This window comes from Macaca fascicularis, chromosome 9, assembly GCF_037993035.2.
Source record: "Macaca fascicularis isolate 582-1 chromosome 9, T2T-MFA8v1.1".
Lineage (NCBI taxonomy): Eukaryota > Metazoa > Chordata > Mammalia > Primates > Cercopithecidae > Macaca > Macaca fascicularis.
This window is the reverse complement of record NC_088383.1, coordinates 76,940,118-76,957,199: the sequence shown is the minus strand read 5'-3', so window position 1 is coordinate 76,957,199 and position 17,082 is coordinate 76,940,118. Positions and strand designations below refer to the sequence as shown.

General features: G+C 52.4%; 1 protein-coding gene across 3 annotated transcripts in view; it reads left to right on the top strand.

Moving 5' to 3' along the window:
• TSPAN15 (tetraspanin 15) overlaps nucleotides 1-17,082 on the top strand; it is a 55,071-nt gene that overhangs the window by 27,085 nt on the left and 10,904 nt on the right. For all 3 annotated transcript variants that reach the window (XR_012417848.1, XM_015455888.3, XM_065520985.1), the window contains exons 2-4: nucleotides 5,397-5,582; nucleotides 6,845-6,919; nucleotides 16,028-16,123. Coding sequence is in view for 2 of the 3 variants with exons in the window: in XM_015455888.3 (XP_015311374.3) it covers nucleotides 5,397-5,582; nucleotides 6,845-6,919; nucleotides 16,028-16,123 (357 nt within the window). In the remaining variant the exon portion in view is untranslated. The remainder of the gene's footprint in view (nucleotides 1-5,396; nucleotides 5,583-6,844; nucleotides 6,920-16,027; nucleotides 16,124-17,082) is intronic.

Genomic DNA, 17,082 nt, shown 5'->3' with positions numbered 1-17,082 from the left:
TTGGAGTGTAGCTCTTCCCCACCCCCTTTCAAGCTAGAAAGTCTGAAAAGCGCTTTGTTTTGGCCCAACATGGAGCCCTGGACCTCGATTGCTCCATGAGACGGTTGCAGAATGAAGTGGTTCTCAGGGCCTTCCAGGAACTGCAGGCTCCGACAGGGGGCTCATCCTGAAGTCCCGCACTCTCCCTCTTCCCTGTCCCTTTCATTCAAATTCCTAGAGCCCTCTTCACCTCTCCTGGCAGGAATGATATTTGCTTCCTGTAAACCAGGGGTTCTTACTTTTTGTGTGCCAGGGACCCTTTGGTTCTCTGGGGAAGCCTGTGGATCGATCCTTTTTCAGGACAAGATACTTAAATGCATAAAATGAAATACACACGGTTACAAAAGAAACCAATTATAGTAGGATACAATTATTAACATTTTAAACAACCAAATTTTTGATGTAATAATGTGCAACTTTATCAGTGCATTCACTCACAAGATCTAGCAGTGACTAGCAGTGAGTCGAATACTATCGTAAGTTTGAAGTAATGAGGAATGTAAATGACATTTTAAGATATGAGATTTCTACTGCTGACAAAATTGCAGGTGCTGTTAATATTACTTCAGTTTGTTGCCACATCCCACATGGAAGGGCTATTTCAGTTAGAGGTAAACAAAAGTAAAGATGTGGATTTTTCTCCATCTCCAGTTTGAAAGCTCCCTAAATTCCATCCATGGGACCATCAGTTCCAGCCTCTCTTACCCTCCCTTCTCAATAGTCTTCTGGCCCCTTGTGAGCCTACAGAGAGTAATACTGGGCGTGGAACACAATAGAGCCTAGCGTTTGCCTTTTGGGGCTGAAAATGGGCCTTGCAGGTCCTCATTAAGCACAGATTTGCCCCAACTGTGGTGAGCCAGCCAGGACGGGTGACCAGATGCTTCCTTCAGGAGGCACAGGTGCTGGAATGCCTCACAGAGTCTCCTGCTTCCCAGCAGCTGCCTGGAGCTGGGCCTCTCCCTGCACAGGAGGAAGCAGGGTTCCAGGATGCAGGGCTCAGAGGGGACCTTCAGGCCTGGTTCATGTGGGGCCACAGGGCTCCTCTGCAGCCTGTTGAAGATGCCATGTGGTTCACAAAGCCTGGGCTTTTGGGCTTGGCTGTGGGCTGCCATCAGCTCGCATTTTCCCTCTTTGGCCCTAAATGGGCATGGCCGTGTGCCCCCCACCCCCAGCCCTGTTTAGCTGAGGCCATCCTGCTTGACAGATGGGCCATTTGCTTCCTGTGCTAGAGCTGAGTGGCCGGCTGCCTAGTGGAAGGCTATAATTAGCAGAGTGGAGCGGATGGGATTGCATGCTGGCATTGACAGATAATTTTATCCTCAGATGGATAAACTGATGTCATCAGAGATGTAAATATCATTTGGAAATTTCAAAGTTCCTGGGAAGGTTTATGCCGGCCTCTCCCCATGCCTGCTGCTCTTGGGGGCACTTGAATGGGGAGGCCAGAGAGGCCTGTGCTGTATGAGGAGCTGCCTGGGAGTTGCCTGCCAGGCTGCTGGGAGGGTTGGGGTGGCAGCTCCTTCTGCTAGAGCAGGAGAAATAGGGCCTAGGATGGCTTGAGGGAGTCCTTGGTTTACATTTGCTTTGGGAGCTTTTCCCATGGGGTTTATGGTCTGGAAATGTCTCAAGGCTAACTAGCAAGGAAATGGCAATGCTTTATAACAGCAGAGAGTGCGATCAGAGCAAGGGAAGTTTTGTTTTCTGCTGGCAAGGGTGTTCTGGAGTGGGTCCCAGGGCTCTGCGGAGCTTGTAAAAATAGAAGAAGCCACTGACTGCCTTTATGGAGCGGGTTGGGGTCAGTTCTGCTCAGCATTGGGGCCAGTGGCAGCTCCGGTACTTGGGGGATGGTTTCCAAAGCAGAGTACCTTCACTCAGAAGCACAGCCTCAGGCAGGAAGGAGGAATGGGAACAGGCTGGGGGCAGGGGAACGGGGAAGGATGTCAGCTGTCCCCATCCTGCCAAGGAAGAAAAGGATTTTTTTTTTTTTTACAACAGGGAACATAGAACTTCCAAAAGTATATTGGGCCAGTTCTGAAAATGTTAAGATATAATAGTTGTGTTGGTTCCACGACAGGGTGAGTGAGAATTATGCTTTTTATCAAAATGGAAGATAAAACCCTACCTCTGCCACCCTCAAGTACCCGAGTCCTTGAATATTTTATTTACTCCATGCCTGGGCTCTGAAAACTTCCATGCTCTATGGGGTTCTTATTTAACCATGATTCTCTGCTTTGAGGTGGATGAGCCTCAGGGCTCTTTTATTTGTCCAGGTTGAGTTTAGTGAGTGATTCCTCACAGGTGGAGTCACTGAGGAGGGGGATTGGCCTTTTTTTTTTTTTTTTTTCTTTTCTTCTTCTTTCTCGAGACGGAGTCTTGCTCTGTCACCCAGGCTAGAGTGCAGTGGCGCAATCTTGGCTCACTGCAACTTCCACCTCGCTGGTTCAGGCGATTCTCCTGCCTTAGCCTCCTGAGTAGGTGGGATTACAGGCACGTGCCACCATGCTCGGCTAATTTTTGTATTTTTAGTAGAGATGGGGTTTCGCCATGGTGGCCAGACTGCTCTCGAACTCTTAATCTCAGGTGATCTGCCTACCTCAGCCTCCCAAAGTGCTGGGATTACAGGCATGAGCCACTGTGCCCAATCTGGACTTGGCTTTTTAATGGCTGCTCACCATTGCTCTCCGAGGACCTGGGGTACTTAGGCTGCCCTCGAACAGTGATTTCTCCATGTTCTGAGTTTTGGAGTATGACTGACCGGATAGTCTCTGGTTTACCTTTCTTTACCAAAAGTAAATATTTTCATGGTCTCCATTTTCCTGTAGAGGGTGAGTATGTGTGTATGTGTGTGTGTGTGTGTGTGTGTGTGTGTGTCCTGCCTTCTAAGGCCAACTTGTTAGTAAGTGGCTGGTGGCCGAGCTTGTCAGTGTCTTGAGTCCCTCCTGGCCCATGTGTTGGAAAGGCATCCTTCTAGACTGGGGGAAGGGTCTCACTAATCCTGGATTAATTTTCAAGCCAAGGGGAATGGCACTTAGCCTTGAAACATAGCAGCGTACTGGATCCAAGTGAGATGGTTTCCTGGTAATCCTCTGTTATCCTGTGTTTCTGCATAAGCTCTGTCTGCTTGTTTGACTTCTGGCTTCCCTGTCAGGCATCAAAGCTTACGAGGAAGCAGTCACTTCCCTTTACTCAGGATTTAGCTCTCTTTAGAAGGAGGTCATGGACATCTACTTGAGGACATGATGATCAGTAAGGAGACCCATGAAGTCAGTTTAAGGCTCAGGCAGCCCTGTGAGTGGCTGGAGGGGCAGCCTCCTCGGTGTTCTGCATGGTGACACTGGGATGGCTATGCTCATGTCACTTCCCACCAACATCTGTCTGTATCATCCCTTCCTTTCCTTGGACCCTAGCTGACAGCACCATGTCACTTACTCTCCCATGCTGCCTTCAGCTTAGTGGAGAAGTCCAGTTATCTGATGACTTGTCCCTGCCCTTTGGAATATGTGGCCCAGAAAGTCAGAATCCTTGGACAGTCAGGGGACTGGGTAGACAGTGCCTGACTTGAATTCAGAGGGTCTGTTGGAAAGCCCAGATCTTGTTCATTCAGCAGATGTTGATCATAAATGCTGATTCTACTTCCTCAGTGTCAGAATGTCTAGGTGCTGGGGATGTCCGAAGCAATTGAAAAACCCCTCCTGGAGCTTATGTTCTAGTGAGGAAGACAAATTTAAAAAAAAAACAAAAACATAAAAAAACCAACCAGAAATAGTGTAGTATGTTAAATATGGGTAAGTTCTAAGGAGAAAATAAAAAAGAGAAACGAGATCAGGAGTTTCACGGGGAGGAACTTCCCATTTGTAAATAAAGTGGCCCTGAAGGGCCCCCGTTTGCAGGTGGTAACTGAGCAAAGAAGAGAAGGAGGTGGGGGAGTGAGCCATGCAGGTGTCAGGGGAAGAGCATTCCAGGCCGTCAGAACTGTCTGTGCAAAGGCCCTGGGGTGAGCACACATGGCAGTTGACAAGCAACAAGAAGCCTGGGTTTTCCTGGTGGAAAGTTACAGGGTGTTCTGTAACAGCATGTCCACTCTTAGAAAAGTTGAGAGTGAGGGATTCTACTTGCGAATTCCCTCAAAATTCTTCCTGCTTCAACCTTTGGCCTTCTCTGTGGTCATCCTGAAAGTAAATTCTGTGTTATGGTACTGTGTGAAATGTCTGTCGCCCTGAGCACTTCTGGAATGTTTTTTGAGTGACCTGCCTGTTTAATACAGGTCACGGCGGCCTCACACTTCCAGGTCTGTAGTGTTTCCATGTTCATTCTCTCACGAAAGCCATGGTGTGAGCAGTGCAGAAATGAATGTCTTCATGCCTGTCTTTCAGATGAGAACACAGAATCACATGGAAATGCCTGTCCAAGGCCAGGGTTAGCAAGTAGCAGAGCTGGGGCTCGAACCCATGTTCTCTGACCCTCCAGCCAGTGGCATTTCCCCTAACCCATCTGTACTCTCCTCTAAAGTGGCATCTCCAGATTGGGTCTGTATTAGTCTGCTAGGGCTGCCATAACATCAAGTACCAGACTGAATGACTTAAACAACAGACATTTATTTTCTCACAGTTCTGGAGGTTAGAAGTCCAAGATCAAGGTGGCAGGGTTTTTGTTTGTTTGTTTGTTTTTTGTTTTTGAGATGGACTCTGACTCTGTCACCCAGGCTGGAGTGCAGTGGCACAATCTCGGCTCACTGCAAGCTCCACCTTTTGGGTTCACGCCATTCTCCTGCCTCAGCCTCCCGAGTAGCTGGGACTACAGGAACCTGCCACTACGCCCGGCTAATTTTTTGTATTTTTAGTAGAGATGGGGTTTCACTGTGTTAGCCAGGATGGTCTCGATCTCCTGACCTCATGATCTGCCCGCCTTGGCCTCCCAAAGTGCTGGGATTACAGGCATGACCCACCGTGCCTGGCCTGCAGGTTTGATTTCTTCTGAGGCTTGTCTCTGACTTGTAGATGCTGCCTTCTCCCTGCGTGTTCACACGGTCTTCCCTCTGTGCATGTCTGTATCATAATCTCTTCCCCTTATAAGGACACCAGTCATATTGGATTAGGGCCACCTTAGTGACCTCATTTTAACTTTAATTAGTTCTTTAAGGACCCTGTCTCCAAATATAGTCACATTTCGAGGTACCGGGGGTTAGGATTTCAATAGAGGAATTTTGGGGAAACAGTTCAGCCACTAACAGGACCCTTTATGTGCCGTAACCTGGGGCAAGCCTCCCACACAGCAGGTACCACAGCCCCAGATGACTGTTTGCTTTGGAAAATCAAGTGACCTTAGTCTCTCTCTCACTCTCTGTTTTCTTGCTGCAGCTGATCGGGGCCCTGGTCCTATCTGTGGGCATCTATGCAGAGGTCGAGCGGCAGAAATATAAAACCCTTGAAAGTGCCTTCCTGGCTCCAGCCATCATCCTCATCCTCCTGGGCGTCGTCATGTTCATGGTCTCCTTCATTGGTGTGCTGGCGTCCCTCCGTGACAACCTGTACCTTCTCCAAGCAGTGAGTGGACCACACCACCCCTCAGCTGGGACTCCCCAGGAGAGCTGCGGCGCCTGCCCCTGTGCCCTTGGGCAGCTCAGTTTCTTTGGTCCCTGCCTCAAACCACCTCCTTTAGAGAGCTCCTTAGATCAGCCCATCTGATCACACTGGCCCAGGAGTGCCCAGGCCACCTCCCCTTCTGCATGTTAAAGCTGATTGGAATACTGCTCTTACTTAAACTCTGTGTTCATCTGGATGCTCAGTTGTGAGTAGGAAAAACCACACTCAAATGAGAGCAAGGAAAGACAAAAAAAGGAGGTGGTGGTGAGTCATTAGCTCATGCAACCAGCAAACCCACACTGGGTCCAGGGGTTTAGATGGCGCCACTGGGCAGGGTTGGGCAATCTCCCCAGCCCTTCCCAGCCGGGGCTGCCCCCTTTGCGGTGGTCGCTGCTGGCCTCAGGCCAGCAGAGTCCTTATGGTTCTAGATTTCAGGGAGTCTTTCCTACCAGCTCTGGCCAAAGTCCCAGGACTCTGGTGGGCCTGGCTTGGGCCATGTGCCCATTCTGGGATGGGGCATGGGGAGTCAATCCTATTTGCATCCCATTATTATGGGGTGAGGGATGACTCCCCAAAGTTGGGGGTAGTGAGTAGGCAGATCCATTCACTCTGCACTTGTGTGTCTCTTGACCACATTGTCTCCCCCTATATGGGAAGCCCCTGCAATCCGCTCTAAACCGGGTTTGGGTGCTACTTGAGGCTGGAAGTTGCTGAAATCAGTTTGGATAATGCCTGCTCTCTAGTAAAGGGCAGAGGTGGGGGTGCATATCCTCTAAGCTTCAGCCATCCCCCTCACCCACTCTGGGGGATCTGGGAGGTCACATCTGAGGGTTCTCTGTGGGGAGCTGGAAATACTGCCCCGGCCTGCCCATTAAGCCTGGCCCAGCCCCTCTGGCTCAGTGGCAGTGAGGTCCAGCTCTCTTATGGTGGTGGGGGAAGGGTGTGCTCTTCCACATAGACCCCCAAGACGAATGGAGGTGACGATCTGGCTGGGACAGCTGAGTCACTCTGCCGCCCTCCGGCTCCAGAGACAGATTTTCCTGGGGCCTGCCTGTCCACGTCCACGTTCTCAGGGGAGGAAGGGGCAGAGGCCTGGGAGCTGATAGGAGCTCCCCTAGGGACGCTTCTCCTTGTGCTTGCTGTTGGAGCAGATGGTGCATCCCCTGTACCCCACACATGCCCTCTGCCCCTCTCCAGGTGAGTCTCTGAATTCTGTTTTCCAGTTCATGTACATCCTTGGGATCTGCCTCATCATGGAGCTCATTGGTGGTGTGGTGGCCTTGACCTTCCGGAACCAGGTGGGCCTGTGGATTTGTGTATCGGCCATGTGTGTACGGAGCACCCACTGTGGGTGCCTTAGGCTGTTAACTAGGGGTGCAGCAGTGAGCAGGGCAGATAACCCCCATGGAGCTTTCATTCTGCTAAAAGAGAATGACAGACACTGAACAAGTAAAGCAGTGACTAAGAAAATGAAGCAGGCTGACATGAGAGTGCCTGGGGAGGAGATGGGAGGACCGTGCTGAAATGGTAAAAGGAGCCAGCCGAGTGAGGTCCCAGCAGAGGGAAGCTGAGCAGAAATGAGCTTAGCATGTGAGCAAAACAGCGTGGAGGCCATGTGGCTGAGGATGGGTGAGGTGGAGAGGGGTGGAAGGTGACGACGAAAGGGCTGGTCAGGCAGGTCACAGAGGTCCTTGTAGGCCATGAGTTAGGAGCTTGGAGTTTTTTCTAGAGGTGGCAGGAGCCTTTGGAGAGTCTTACGTGGGAAGCGATGTGACCCAGTTTATATTTTACCATGGCAGCTGAGTTGGGGAATGGACAGGGAAGAGTTGAAGGTGTACACAGGGGCCCAGCTGGGAGGCTGTGGGGGTCATCCTGGGAATGGGGTAAGATGACTTGGACTGAAGTGGAGGCGGTGGGCCTGGGCTGAAGAGGTGATTTGGTGTGTGTTTTGGAGGCAGTACCGTCAGAGGCTGTTGTGCTGTCGAGAGGAGTGAGGAGAGGGGCAGGTTGACAGGGTGATGCCTGGCATCCTGACCCTGGCAGGGTTTGCAGAATCAGGGCGCCTTAGAGCCAGAAAGGTTCTCATGGCTCCCGGCTCTGGCTCCTTCAGGCAGGATGTATGCACTTCATACTAGCTGTGCCACCTTGGGTGAATTGCTTGGCCTCATGGATTATTAGGGGACACCTAGCTCACAGATCTGATGAGAGAATGCATGTGAAGGACTGGGCATGGTTCTGGCACATAGTGGTCAAGTCCCCACAAGAAGCTGGTGGTGGAGCAGGGCTGACTCCAACCCAGGACTCCGTCTTTCCTCCCATAATCTTCTTCCTTTGTCCTCATCCTGCATTGCTGCCATAGGTGGGGCTCGAGGAGCAGGGCATGTTTGTAGAAACCCCATTCTCTGTGTCCACTGCCTGGCCTGCACCCCTCCCTGCCCCAGATAGCTTGGTCCTGGTGCAGCTGGACAGTCGCTGCTGGGACATGCATTAGGGCTATGAGCCAAGTTATCTTTTTTTAAAAAAAATTGTTTATTTATTTTTTTGAGGCAGGGTCTCACTCTGTCACCCAGGCTGGAGCAGTGGTGCGATCATCGCTCACTGCAGCCTCGAACCCCTGGGCTCAAGTGATCCTCCGGCCTTAGCCTCCAAAGTAGCTGGGACTACAGTCATGCACCCCTGTGCCCAGCCAAATTATCTTTGTTGTCAGCAGTTGCTTTTAAGGCAGCAGGTGCTGTCCCACAGCCCGCGTTGTGCAGACCTCTCAGATGGCCCAGGGTCTGGCCCTGTGAAAATGTTCATGGGAGTGTGATTCCAGCTCGGGTGGGAGCAGGGACCACACTAGTTCTGCTGGGACCTCCTGCAGTGGGACCTAACCACAGGCACGTCTGCACACCTGGAATCCAGGGGCCTTACTGTCTTATGAGCCCCAGGAAAGGGGCTTTATTCCATTTGCCCATGAGACTGCTTCTCCCTTTTCCTCTTTTCTACCTGCCCCTCCCTTTGCCTCTTTTCTGCTTATCAGAGCCTCTCTTCTGAGCTGGCAGATCCAGCATGCTGGTTCACTTTCCAGCAGACTTGAGGGGAGAGAGCTTTATTCCATTTGCCCATGGGGCTGCCTCTTTGTGCAGGCAGCAGAGCTCCTGGCCAGCCTGCGGCTTTCCAGGGGCTACTGGTTAGTGCTTTCCTGGCTGGAGCCCAGGTCCAGTTTGTGGCCAACTAAACAAACTGCTGGATAGAAGGAGGAATCTCCACTAGCCCCTGACCCCAGACAAGGTTTCTGCTGCTAGGCATGGCTTGATGGTCAGACTGGAGCGGCTTCTCCACCCATACAGGGGCAAGTGGCCATCCCATCAATGGAGTCATGGAGGCACACAGAAGTTAAGAATTCCCCCGAGAGCACACAGCAAGGCAGAGGCGCCTCAGGAATGCTTCCCAGTCCTGTCTTGCTACGTGCCCCATCCCTGTCTCTCTTTTCTACTTGTCAGAGCCTCTCCTCTGAGCTGGCAGATCCAGGATGCTGGTTCACTTTTCAGCAGCTGTGAGGGGAGAGATCTTTATTCCATTTGACCATGGGGCTGCCTCTCTGTACAGCCAGCAGAGCTCCCGGCCGGCCTGCGGCTTTCCAGGGACTATGGGTTAGCGCTTTCCTGGCTGGAGCCCATGTCCAGTTTGTGGTCAGCAGCATGCATGGCCTTCATAAACCATCCTTCCATGATGGGCAGCAGTTCTAGTTTCTAGCGCACTGCTGCAAAGGCCATTTGATTTGTCATTTTCCGGTGCCCTGTAGGTCAACAGAACATCACCTCCTTCTTTCAAGTGATGGAGCTGGGCTGAGGTGAAGGCCTTGGCCGGCGGAACGTCCAGGGGCCCTTCAGTGCTCACAGCTTAGGTTTCTATGGGCCTGAGGTCAGGCCTGATGGTTTCCCGTCGTCCCCAGACCTTGCAGGTGCGGTAGCCTGTGAAGGGTGCTCCTTCCCCTTGGGTGGTGTCGCCTCATGGGGAGGGCCTTGGTATGCAGCCCAGGAAGGATCCTCACTGACGCCTCTCCGCTGTTTGGAGGCTCAGGCCATGATTCATCATCTTGAAAACTTAAAAAATGAGATACAAAATTATAAATGCAGTAAGATCTCTACAATGAAAAAAAAATAGGTCTAGAAAAAGACTTAAAGGAATGGAAATATCAGCATGTGAACTCATATTTCCTCTGAGGGATGAGACTAGGGTGATTTTTCTCCTCCCTTTTATATTTTTCCCTAGCTCTCAATTTTTTTTTTTTTTTTAATAATCAAGGGGAAAATATCACAAAAAGAAAAATAATATCCCTTCCAACTCTAATGTGATATGATTTTGTAAAACAGGAGTCAGGCCAGTGGTGGAGATGGGGAAGGAGTGGCCTGGCTGTTGATGATGGTAGGAAGGGCAGTGTAAGATGGAGAAAAAGGTGAGGAGCAATCAAGGTCAACCTCCAGGAGGAGGTGATTTCCCAATTCCATTTTTCCTTGATCAAGAGGATTTCTCTGAGCCACAACGTAACAAGTTCAGTCTCCAGTGCCACGGGCCCTGTTAACTCTGAGTTATGACAAATCAGAACAAGTCATTAGGCTAAGGATTACATGTTGGGTTCTCAGCGAGGTGCACAGACCACAGCCACAGCCAGGCATTGAAAGCTAAACAGACTCCTGGATATAAGAAGGAAACTCCCCCAGCCTTTGACCCCAGGCAAGATTTCTGCTGCTAGGCGTGGCCTGACAGTCGGACTGGAGCCGCTTCTCCACTCATACAGGGGCGAGTGGCCATGCGCTGGGGAGCCGGGCACAGAGCAGGCCTTAGGAGCAGGAGAAGTATGATACCCTGACCCCAGCCAGGGGCCAGAGGAGGACCTGAGTGACTTCCCCAGCTGTCTGGGTCTCAGCCCTCTTGATACTTGCTCTTGTCCCAGCTTGTTCTGGGACTTCTCGTGAGGGTGTCAGGTGTCAGAGGTGGGCAGCTCCTCATGTTCCCAGCCAGGTGCAGCTGAGCATGGACACCTGGAGGGTCCGGGCAGTAGCGGGTGTGTCTATATCCCCATCCCAGGCCTCCTCTCTCTACCACCATGGTAGGATCAGTGGACACTGTGGTCCTACCTGACACTGTGGTCAGGGAACAGTGGGGAGCACCAGCCTGCCTATTTTATCATGGCACTGGCACAAGCTGGCTCTGGGCACAACCTTGAGGTCAGAGGCAGGAGAAAGTAGGTGGCACCATGGCTGTCTTGGCCAACACCTGAATATATACAGTTGTCCCTTGGTGTCTGAGGGGGATTGGTTCCAGGACATGCCCCCTCACCAAAGGATACCCAAATCCACGCATGCTCAAGTCCTTTACATAAAATGGTGTAGTACTTGAATATAACCTACACGCATCCTTCCGTAAGTCACTCCTAGATTACTTGCAAATACCTAATACAGGACTGGGCATGGTGGCTCACGCCTATAATCCCAGCACCTTGGGAGGCCAAGGCAGGCGGATCATTTGAGGTTAGGAGTTCGAGACCAGCCTGGCCAACATAGTGAAGCTCTGTCTCTAGAAAAAATACAAAAAGTAGTTGGGTGTGGTGGTGGGCACCTGTAATGCCAGCTACTAGGGAGGCTGAGGCAGGAGGATCGCTTCAACCCGGGAGGCAGAGGCTGCGGTGAGCCATGATCACGCTGCTGCACTCCATCCAGCCTGGGTGACAGAGCGAGATTCCGTCTCAAACAAAAAACAAAACAAAACAACCAAATACCTAATACAGTATAAATGCTGTGTAGATAGTTGCTTATGCTGTATTGTTCTTTAATTTGTATTATGTTTTTTACTGTTGTGTTGTTATTTTTTATTTTTCCTTTTCCCAAATATTTTCCATCCACTGTTACTTGAATCTGCGGGTACAGAACCCGTGGATGTGGAGGGCCGGCTGTGTGTCTTTCCCACCTACAGCAGAGCTGTTGGCCGTCCAGAAGTAGAGAGTGCTCCTCGCTGGTCTGGCCAGGCTCCCCAACAGGTGTGCCCCACTGTGGACAGCCGTCGGGGAGTGAGGCTGGAGCCCCCAGTCCCAAGGACACTGAAACATAACCCTCCCCCACCATGGAGATGAGCCTGTGACCCCGGCCAGGCTCTGAGGGAGGGTCTGGCAGATGCTCACTCCACACACCCCTTCCTGCATTCTCTTTTCTTCTGGCTCCCTGGGTTCTCTTCCATTCCTGGTTGTCACATTAGGCTTCTATCGGGACTGGAGCAGAGGCTAGGGTCCAGGGGCAATGAGGACAAGTCCCCATTCTAGAGGGACTGGGGAAAGGCTGAGATGATGGCTTGGCTCCAGGCGCAAATGAAGGAAGAAAATCCTGGGCCAAGCACCTCTCCTCCAAGTGTTTGTTTTGTTTTTGAGACAGAGTCTTGCTGTGTCACCCAGACTGGAGTGCAGTGGTGCAATCACAGCTTATTGCAGCCTCAGCTCCTAGGCTCAAGCGGTCCTCCCACCTTAGCCTCCTGAGTAGTCGGGACTACAGGTATATGCCACCATGCCTGGATAATTAATTGTGTGTGTGTGTGTGTGTGTGTGCAGATGAGGTCTCACCATGTTGCCCAGGTTGGTCTCGAACTCCTGGACTCAAGTGATCCTCCTGCCTTGGCATCCCAAAGTACTGGGATTATAGGCAGGGACCACCGTGACCAGCTCCTCCTCCAAGTTTGAGAGCTAGGCCCGCACTAGACCAGCAGCAGGGCCTTCCCAGCCTCAGGTCTCAGGTTGACATGGAAGTGGTGTTAGCCAGAGGCAGCCTAGGGGAGCCCTAGCCTGCTCCCTCCCCAGAGGGGGTCTTAGTCCTATGCAGGCAGCTGGCCTGGTAGGAGACTCCAGCAGCCGCCCCTTCCACTCCTTTTCCTACCCCTCTGTCCTCTGTGCTGGAGGAGCTGCCGCCACATGCCTCACCCGCTTCAGTTCCTCATTCATTTAAAAACCCTGAGAGAGGGGTGATGTGGAGGCTTCAGATAAAAACTAGGTTTAAAAGACAAAGCTAGAAAGGACAGTTCTTCATAGCTTTCTTTGGTGCTTTAAACAACATGCTTTCAAACTTTGTGGCCTTTGATGTTTGCTTACTCTTTGCTTAATTTAGCTTGGTTTTCTAGTCCTCACTGGAACTGCTCCTGCTGGCATGGCCTGGTTTGGAGGGGGATGGGGTGGGGGCAGTGGCACTGCGTATGTTGGGCATCTGAGAAGGGCAGAGGAAGCTAGAATTCTCTCTTCCCTGTCCTCTGAGTGGCTCCCCTGGTCTCTCAGAGCATTACCAGTACTGTTAACGTGGGCATAAGCACTTTCCAGTTAACAAACTGCACAGCCAGCTTGCCTCATGGGATCTTCTCACACACACCCCCCACCCCACCATCGCCCCTCACAACACAGGAACCATCTCAGTGTCCTCCTCGTCTCCCTGGTACACATACACACGAGCACACAAATACAAGTAGTGCACACTTGCAAGAGCCAGCACGCCTCAAATTGCTCCCTGATGGGTGTTCGGGGCAGCTGCTGTCCATGAAGCCCAGGGACATCTGTTGCTCCTGCAGGGCCCCCCTTCCCCCAAAAACTGGGCTCAGCTTACCAGATGGAAGGCCTAGTTTTTTGAGGCCCCTCTCGAAGTCCGAACCTTGGAAAGTGCCCAGGAGCCGGGATGGTTTGGGGATGGTTTGGAGAGGCAGGCTGTGGCTGTTCACCAGAGATGCAGAGCCTTTCCCCACAGCCACAGAGCAGCCTCTACTCTGCCACTTCCCTTCCTTCCTGCCCTGGGCTTCCCACCTTCATCACACCCTGTTGGCAGCCCTGGGAGAATCCAAACAGCACAGTGGCCAGTGGGGGTGCTGTAAGTGGGCCAGTGGGCCCAGGTAGGTGCAGAGGACATGGTGTCCAGGACTGTGTCTGTGGTGCCTCGAGAGTAAGGGCAAGCCGCCTGGGAGGAACCTCCCCACGTGTGGCCTTAGGCAAGGCCCTGACCCTGACGGCACCCCAAGAGTACGTAGCTCAGCCAAGCGTGTCGTTCAATGCTGTAAGCTCATTCCCCTGCCCCACCCTGGATGGTAGACTGGCCCCACCCTGGTGTCCTGTTTTTTAGGCACCCGCAACCACACCCTAGCCAGCTGGCTTGTCCCTTCATCACCCAGAGGAGCAGGCACCCAAGGATGAAAAAGCTTCGTGAGCTGGGGGCCTCTGGGAGGGTGGGCCCGGGGCCAGGAGAATCCTTGTTCTGCTCAGGCTGCTCGGCTGGAAGGCAATGCTCCCACCCAACTTCTGCCCTGGGGGTCAGTGCCAGGCCCGCGAAGGGCCATGGGTTGGTGAGTTGACAGCCATTCACAGGAGCCTGCATCTCCTCTTTTCTCTTGGGGCTGACTCCAGTCTTCTGCAGTCCCAGGCCTGCTCCAGAGCTGCGTTTATCATCAGCAGAGGACTTTCCTTCTGGCTACGAAGGCCAGTTTCCCCGAGCCCATCTCCTTTTTTTTTTTTTTTTTTTTTTTTTTTTGAGATGAAGTCTCGCTGTGTTACTCAGGCTGGAGTGCAGTGGTGCCATCGTGGCTCACTGCAGCCTCTGCCTCCCAGGTTCAAGCGATTCTCCTGCCTCAGCCTCCCAAGTAGCTGGGACTACAGGCGCATGCCACCATGCCCCGCTAATTTTTGTATTTTTAGTAGATATGGGATTTCATCACATTGGTCAGGCTGGTCTCGAACTCCTGACCTCAGGTGATCTGCCCACCTCGGCCTTCCAAAGTGCTGGGATTACAGGTGTGAGCCACTGCGCCAGGCCTCGATCTCCTTCTTTACCTTGACTTTGAGCAGAGTGAGGCTCAGGGAGGAGGTGGGTGCTACAGTCTTTGTTCCTCTTTTCCTGATCCTGGAGATAATTTTGGGAGATGGCTCCAAACCTGAAACTTGGTTTCTTAGCAAGTTTGTCAGACTGGGAGTTTGACACCCTGGTCCCAGCGGCTCTCTGCCAGTGGCGAGCTGGACGACCTTGGACTAGCCATATCGCTCTATGGGCTGCAGGGTGTTTGTGAGAGTGGGGCTGGCCAGGACTCGTCCCTCAGAGGCTGCCTCCATCGCAGTCAGTTTTTTGAATAAGAGTTGGGGCCTCGGTTTCCCATGGGATTTGTTTTCCGCCACCGACATGTGGGTGCGAAGTAGTACCATAGAGCATTCGTCTCCTTGAAAAACAGACAAATCTTGAATAATAACACCAGGACCTACGATGTGCCTGGTGTCCTGCTAAACACCGTCACAGCTTTTGTTTATTTAAATCTCACAACATTGCTATGAGGCAGAGAGTGTTTTCCTCCTGATTTTTCAGGTGAGCAAACAGAGGCTCAGAAGTTACAAGAAGTAGCGGAGGCCCGGGTGGCTGTGGGGACCGTGTCCTTGATTATGAGGCTTGACAGCCCCTCTGGGACTTGGTTTTTGATCCTCAGAGCTGGAAGTTACCTTAAAGATAGGCCTACGGGTTTGGCTCACAGTGGAGAAGCTGAGGCCCAGAGAGGAGAAGTAAGCCATGATGGGGCCTGGAACCAGGATCGTGTTGTCCCAGCGTACGCTGTGGTGCCACCCCCGGGAATTGTCTGGCTCTTCATGCCAGCACCGCAGCCGAGAATGCCCCCTTTGTCCCCAGTCTCTGCTGATACTCGACCTCCGTGCTCTGAAAGCTGCAATTGTTACAGTGAGCTGGATTGCCCCTGCTCCTGCCCCCGCCCCTTCCCACTGTGGGGCCCTTTGTGCTCCTGGGTCTCAGCACAACAGCCAGGCTGTTGATCCAGAAAGTGCAGCGTGACTGGGAGAGGGCGGCCTGCCATGTTCCTCCTGGCAGGGATTGTCCCAGCCCCAGCCGAGGGGGACTGAGCGCTGCAGTGATGAAGAGAGCGGTCCATGTGAGGGAGGTCAGGAGAACTGAATTCCAGTCCTGGCAATACTCCACCCAGCCTGCTCTGTGACCTCACTCCCTCCCCAAGTCTCGGTCTCCTCATGTGTAAAACAAGAGGCTGGATAGTGGAGGAGTGTGGAGAGGCGCTCTGGAGGGCAAAGGGAAGATTCCAGTGTGGGCCCATCCCCGGGCGGTAGAAAGAACACTGGGCCTGGGACCAGGACAGCCAGGTCTCAGCTCAGGCATGGTGGCATCAGAGCTGTGTGTCCCCAAGCACAGCCCCAGCCTCTCAGGGCCTGGGCTGTCTGGTCTGTAAAGGGAGTGGAGTGAATTACTCCTGCTGGGACATAGCACAGGGACTCAGGCATCAGGTGAACACTGGAGGCACCAGCACATGGCATTCTCTACCCATCCAGGCTTCCGGGGAACCTTGAGTTGGACTCCAGGAGTGTGTGGTTCTTTTTCTTTGTAATTTCTCCTTTTGAATAGACCATTGCCTTCCTTAACGACAACATTCGAAGAGGAATTGAGAACTACTATGATGATCTGGACTTCAAAAACATCATGGACTTTGTTCAGAAAAAGGTGAGCCAGGTGCTTTGGGGTAGAGATGCGCCTCCCGTGCCCATAGCCCCCCATTCAGGCCCCTGCTCAAGAAGATGGGGTGAGGGGCCAGGTGACTTATCCATTCCCAAAGCAGGTGACTGGCCAGGTTGGGAGGCAAGGGTGAGCATGGATGGTCCACCAAGGATGGTCCACCAAGGATGGGGAAGCCAGGACCCAACCTTCTCAGCCAGTCCTCTGCCCACATTCCTGGCCCAAAACCTTGTCACCCTTCTGTCCCTCTCCAGTTACACTGGCTTCCTATCCCCCACCCCCAAATACAAAGTCAGGCGTCACTACAAGCAACCTTGTGGGGTCCTAGGGTACCACCCTCCAATGGGCAAGGATCCTCCTTCCTTGAGGGTGAGCAACCTCGAGGGGAGAAACCTCCCCCAGTCCAAAGCCCCCTCTGCCAAGTCTCTTCAGTGACAACTCACTCCTTGTCAAGTGAAAGACAGCCCTGATTGGGAGAAAGCTCTTCACTGATTTCAGTTTCCCCCAAATATGGGACACTGAACCAGACTCCTCTCTTACTTCCATGACACTTCTTGAATGTGATGATGATCCTGTTCCTTTTGGGAGACCATCTCTCCCCTCTAGGTCCACCCAAATCTGTTGGTGCAATACTACTACTAATAATAGCAGTGGTAGGGCCAGCCACTGTCCTGGGTGGCTTTTGCATATCAACTTCACTTGGTCCTGAGCCTCAGCTTCCTCACCTGCATAAGGGGAATAATGACAGGAAGTTCTTGGGGTGTCGTCATGAGGATTACCTTGACTTAATTTAGGAGACGTGCTTAGAACGGTGCCAGGCACAGGGTGAGACCACAGCGCCAGCCGCGGGGATCATTGGTATGTTCTCCTGGGTGAGGACAAGCAGAGTGAGGGCCGCAGGACCACTCAGCCGGGGCAGCACTTCCTGGGACATAATCTTGGGGGCC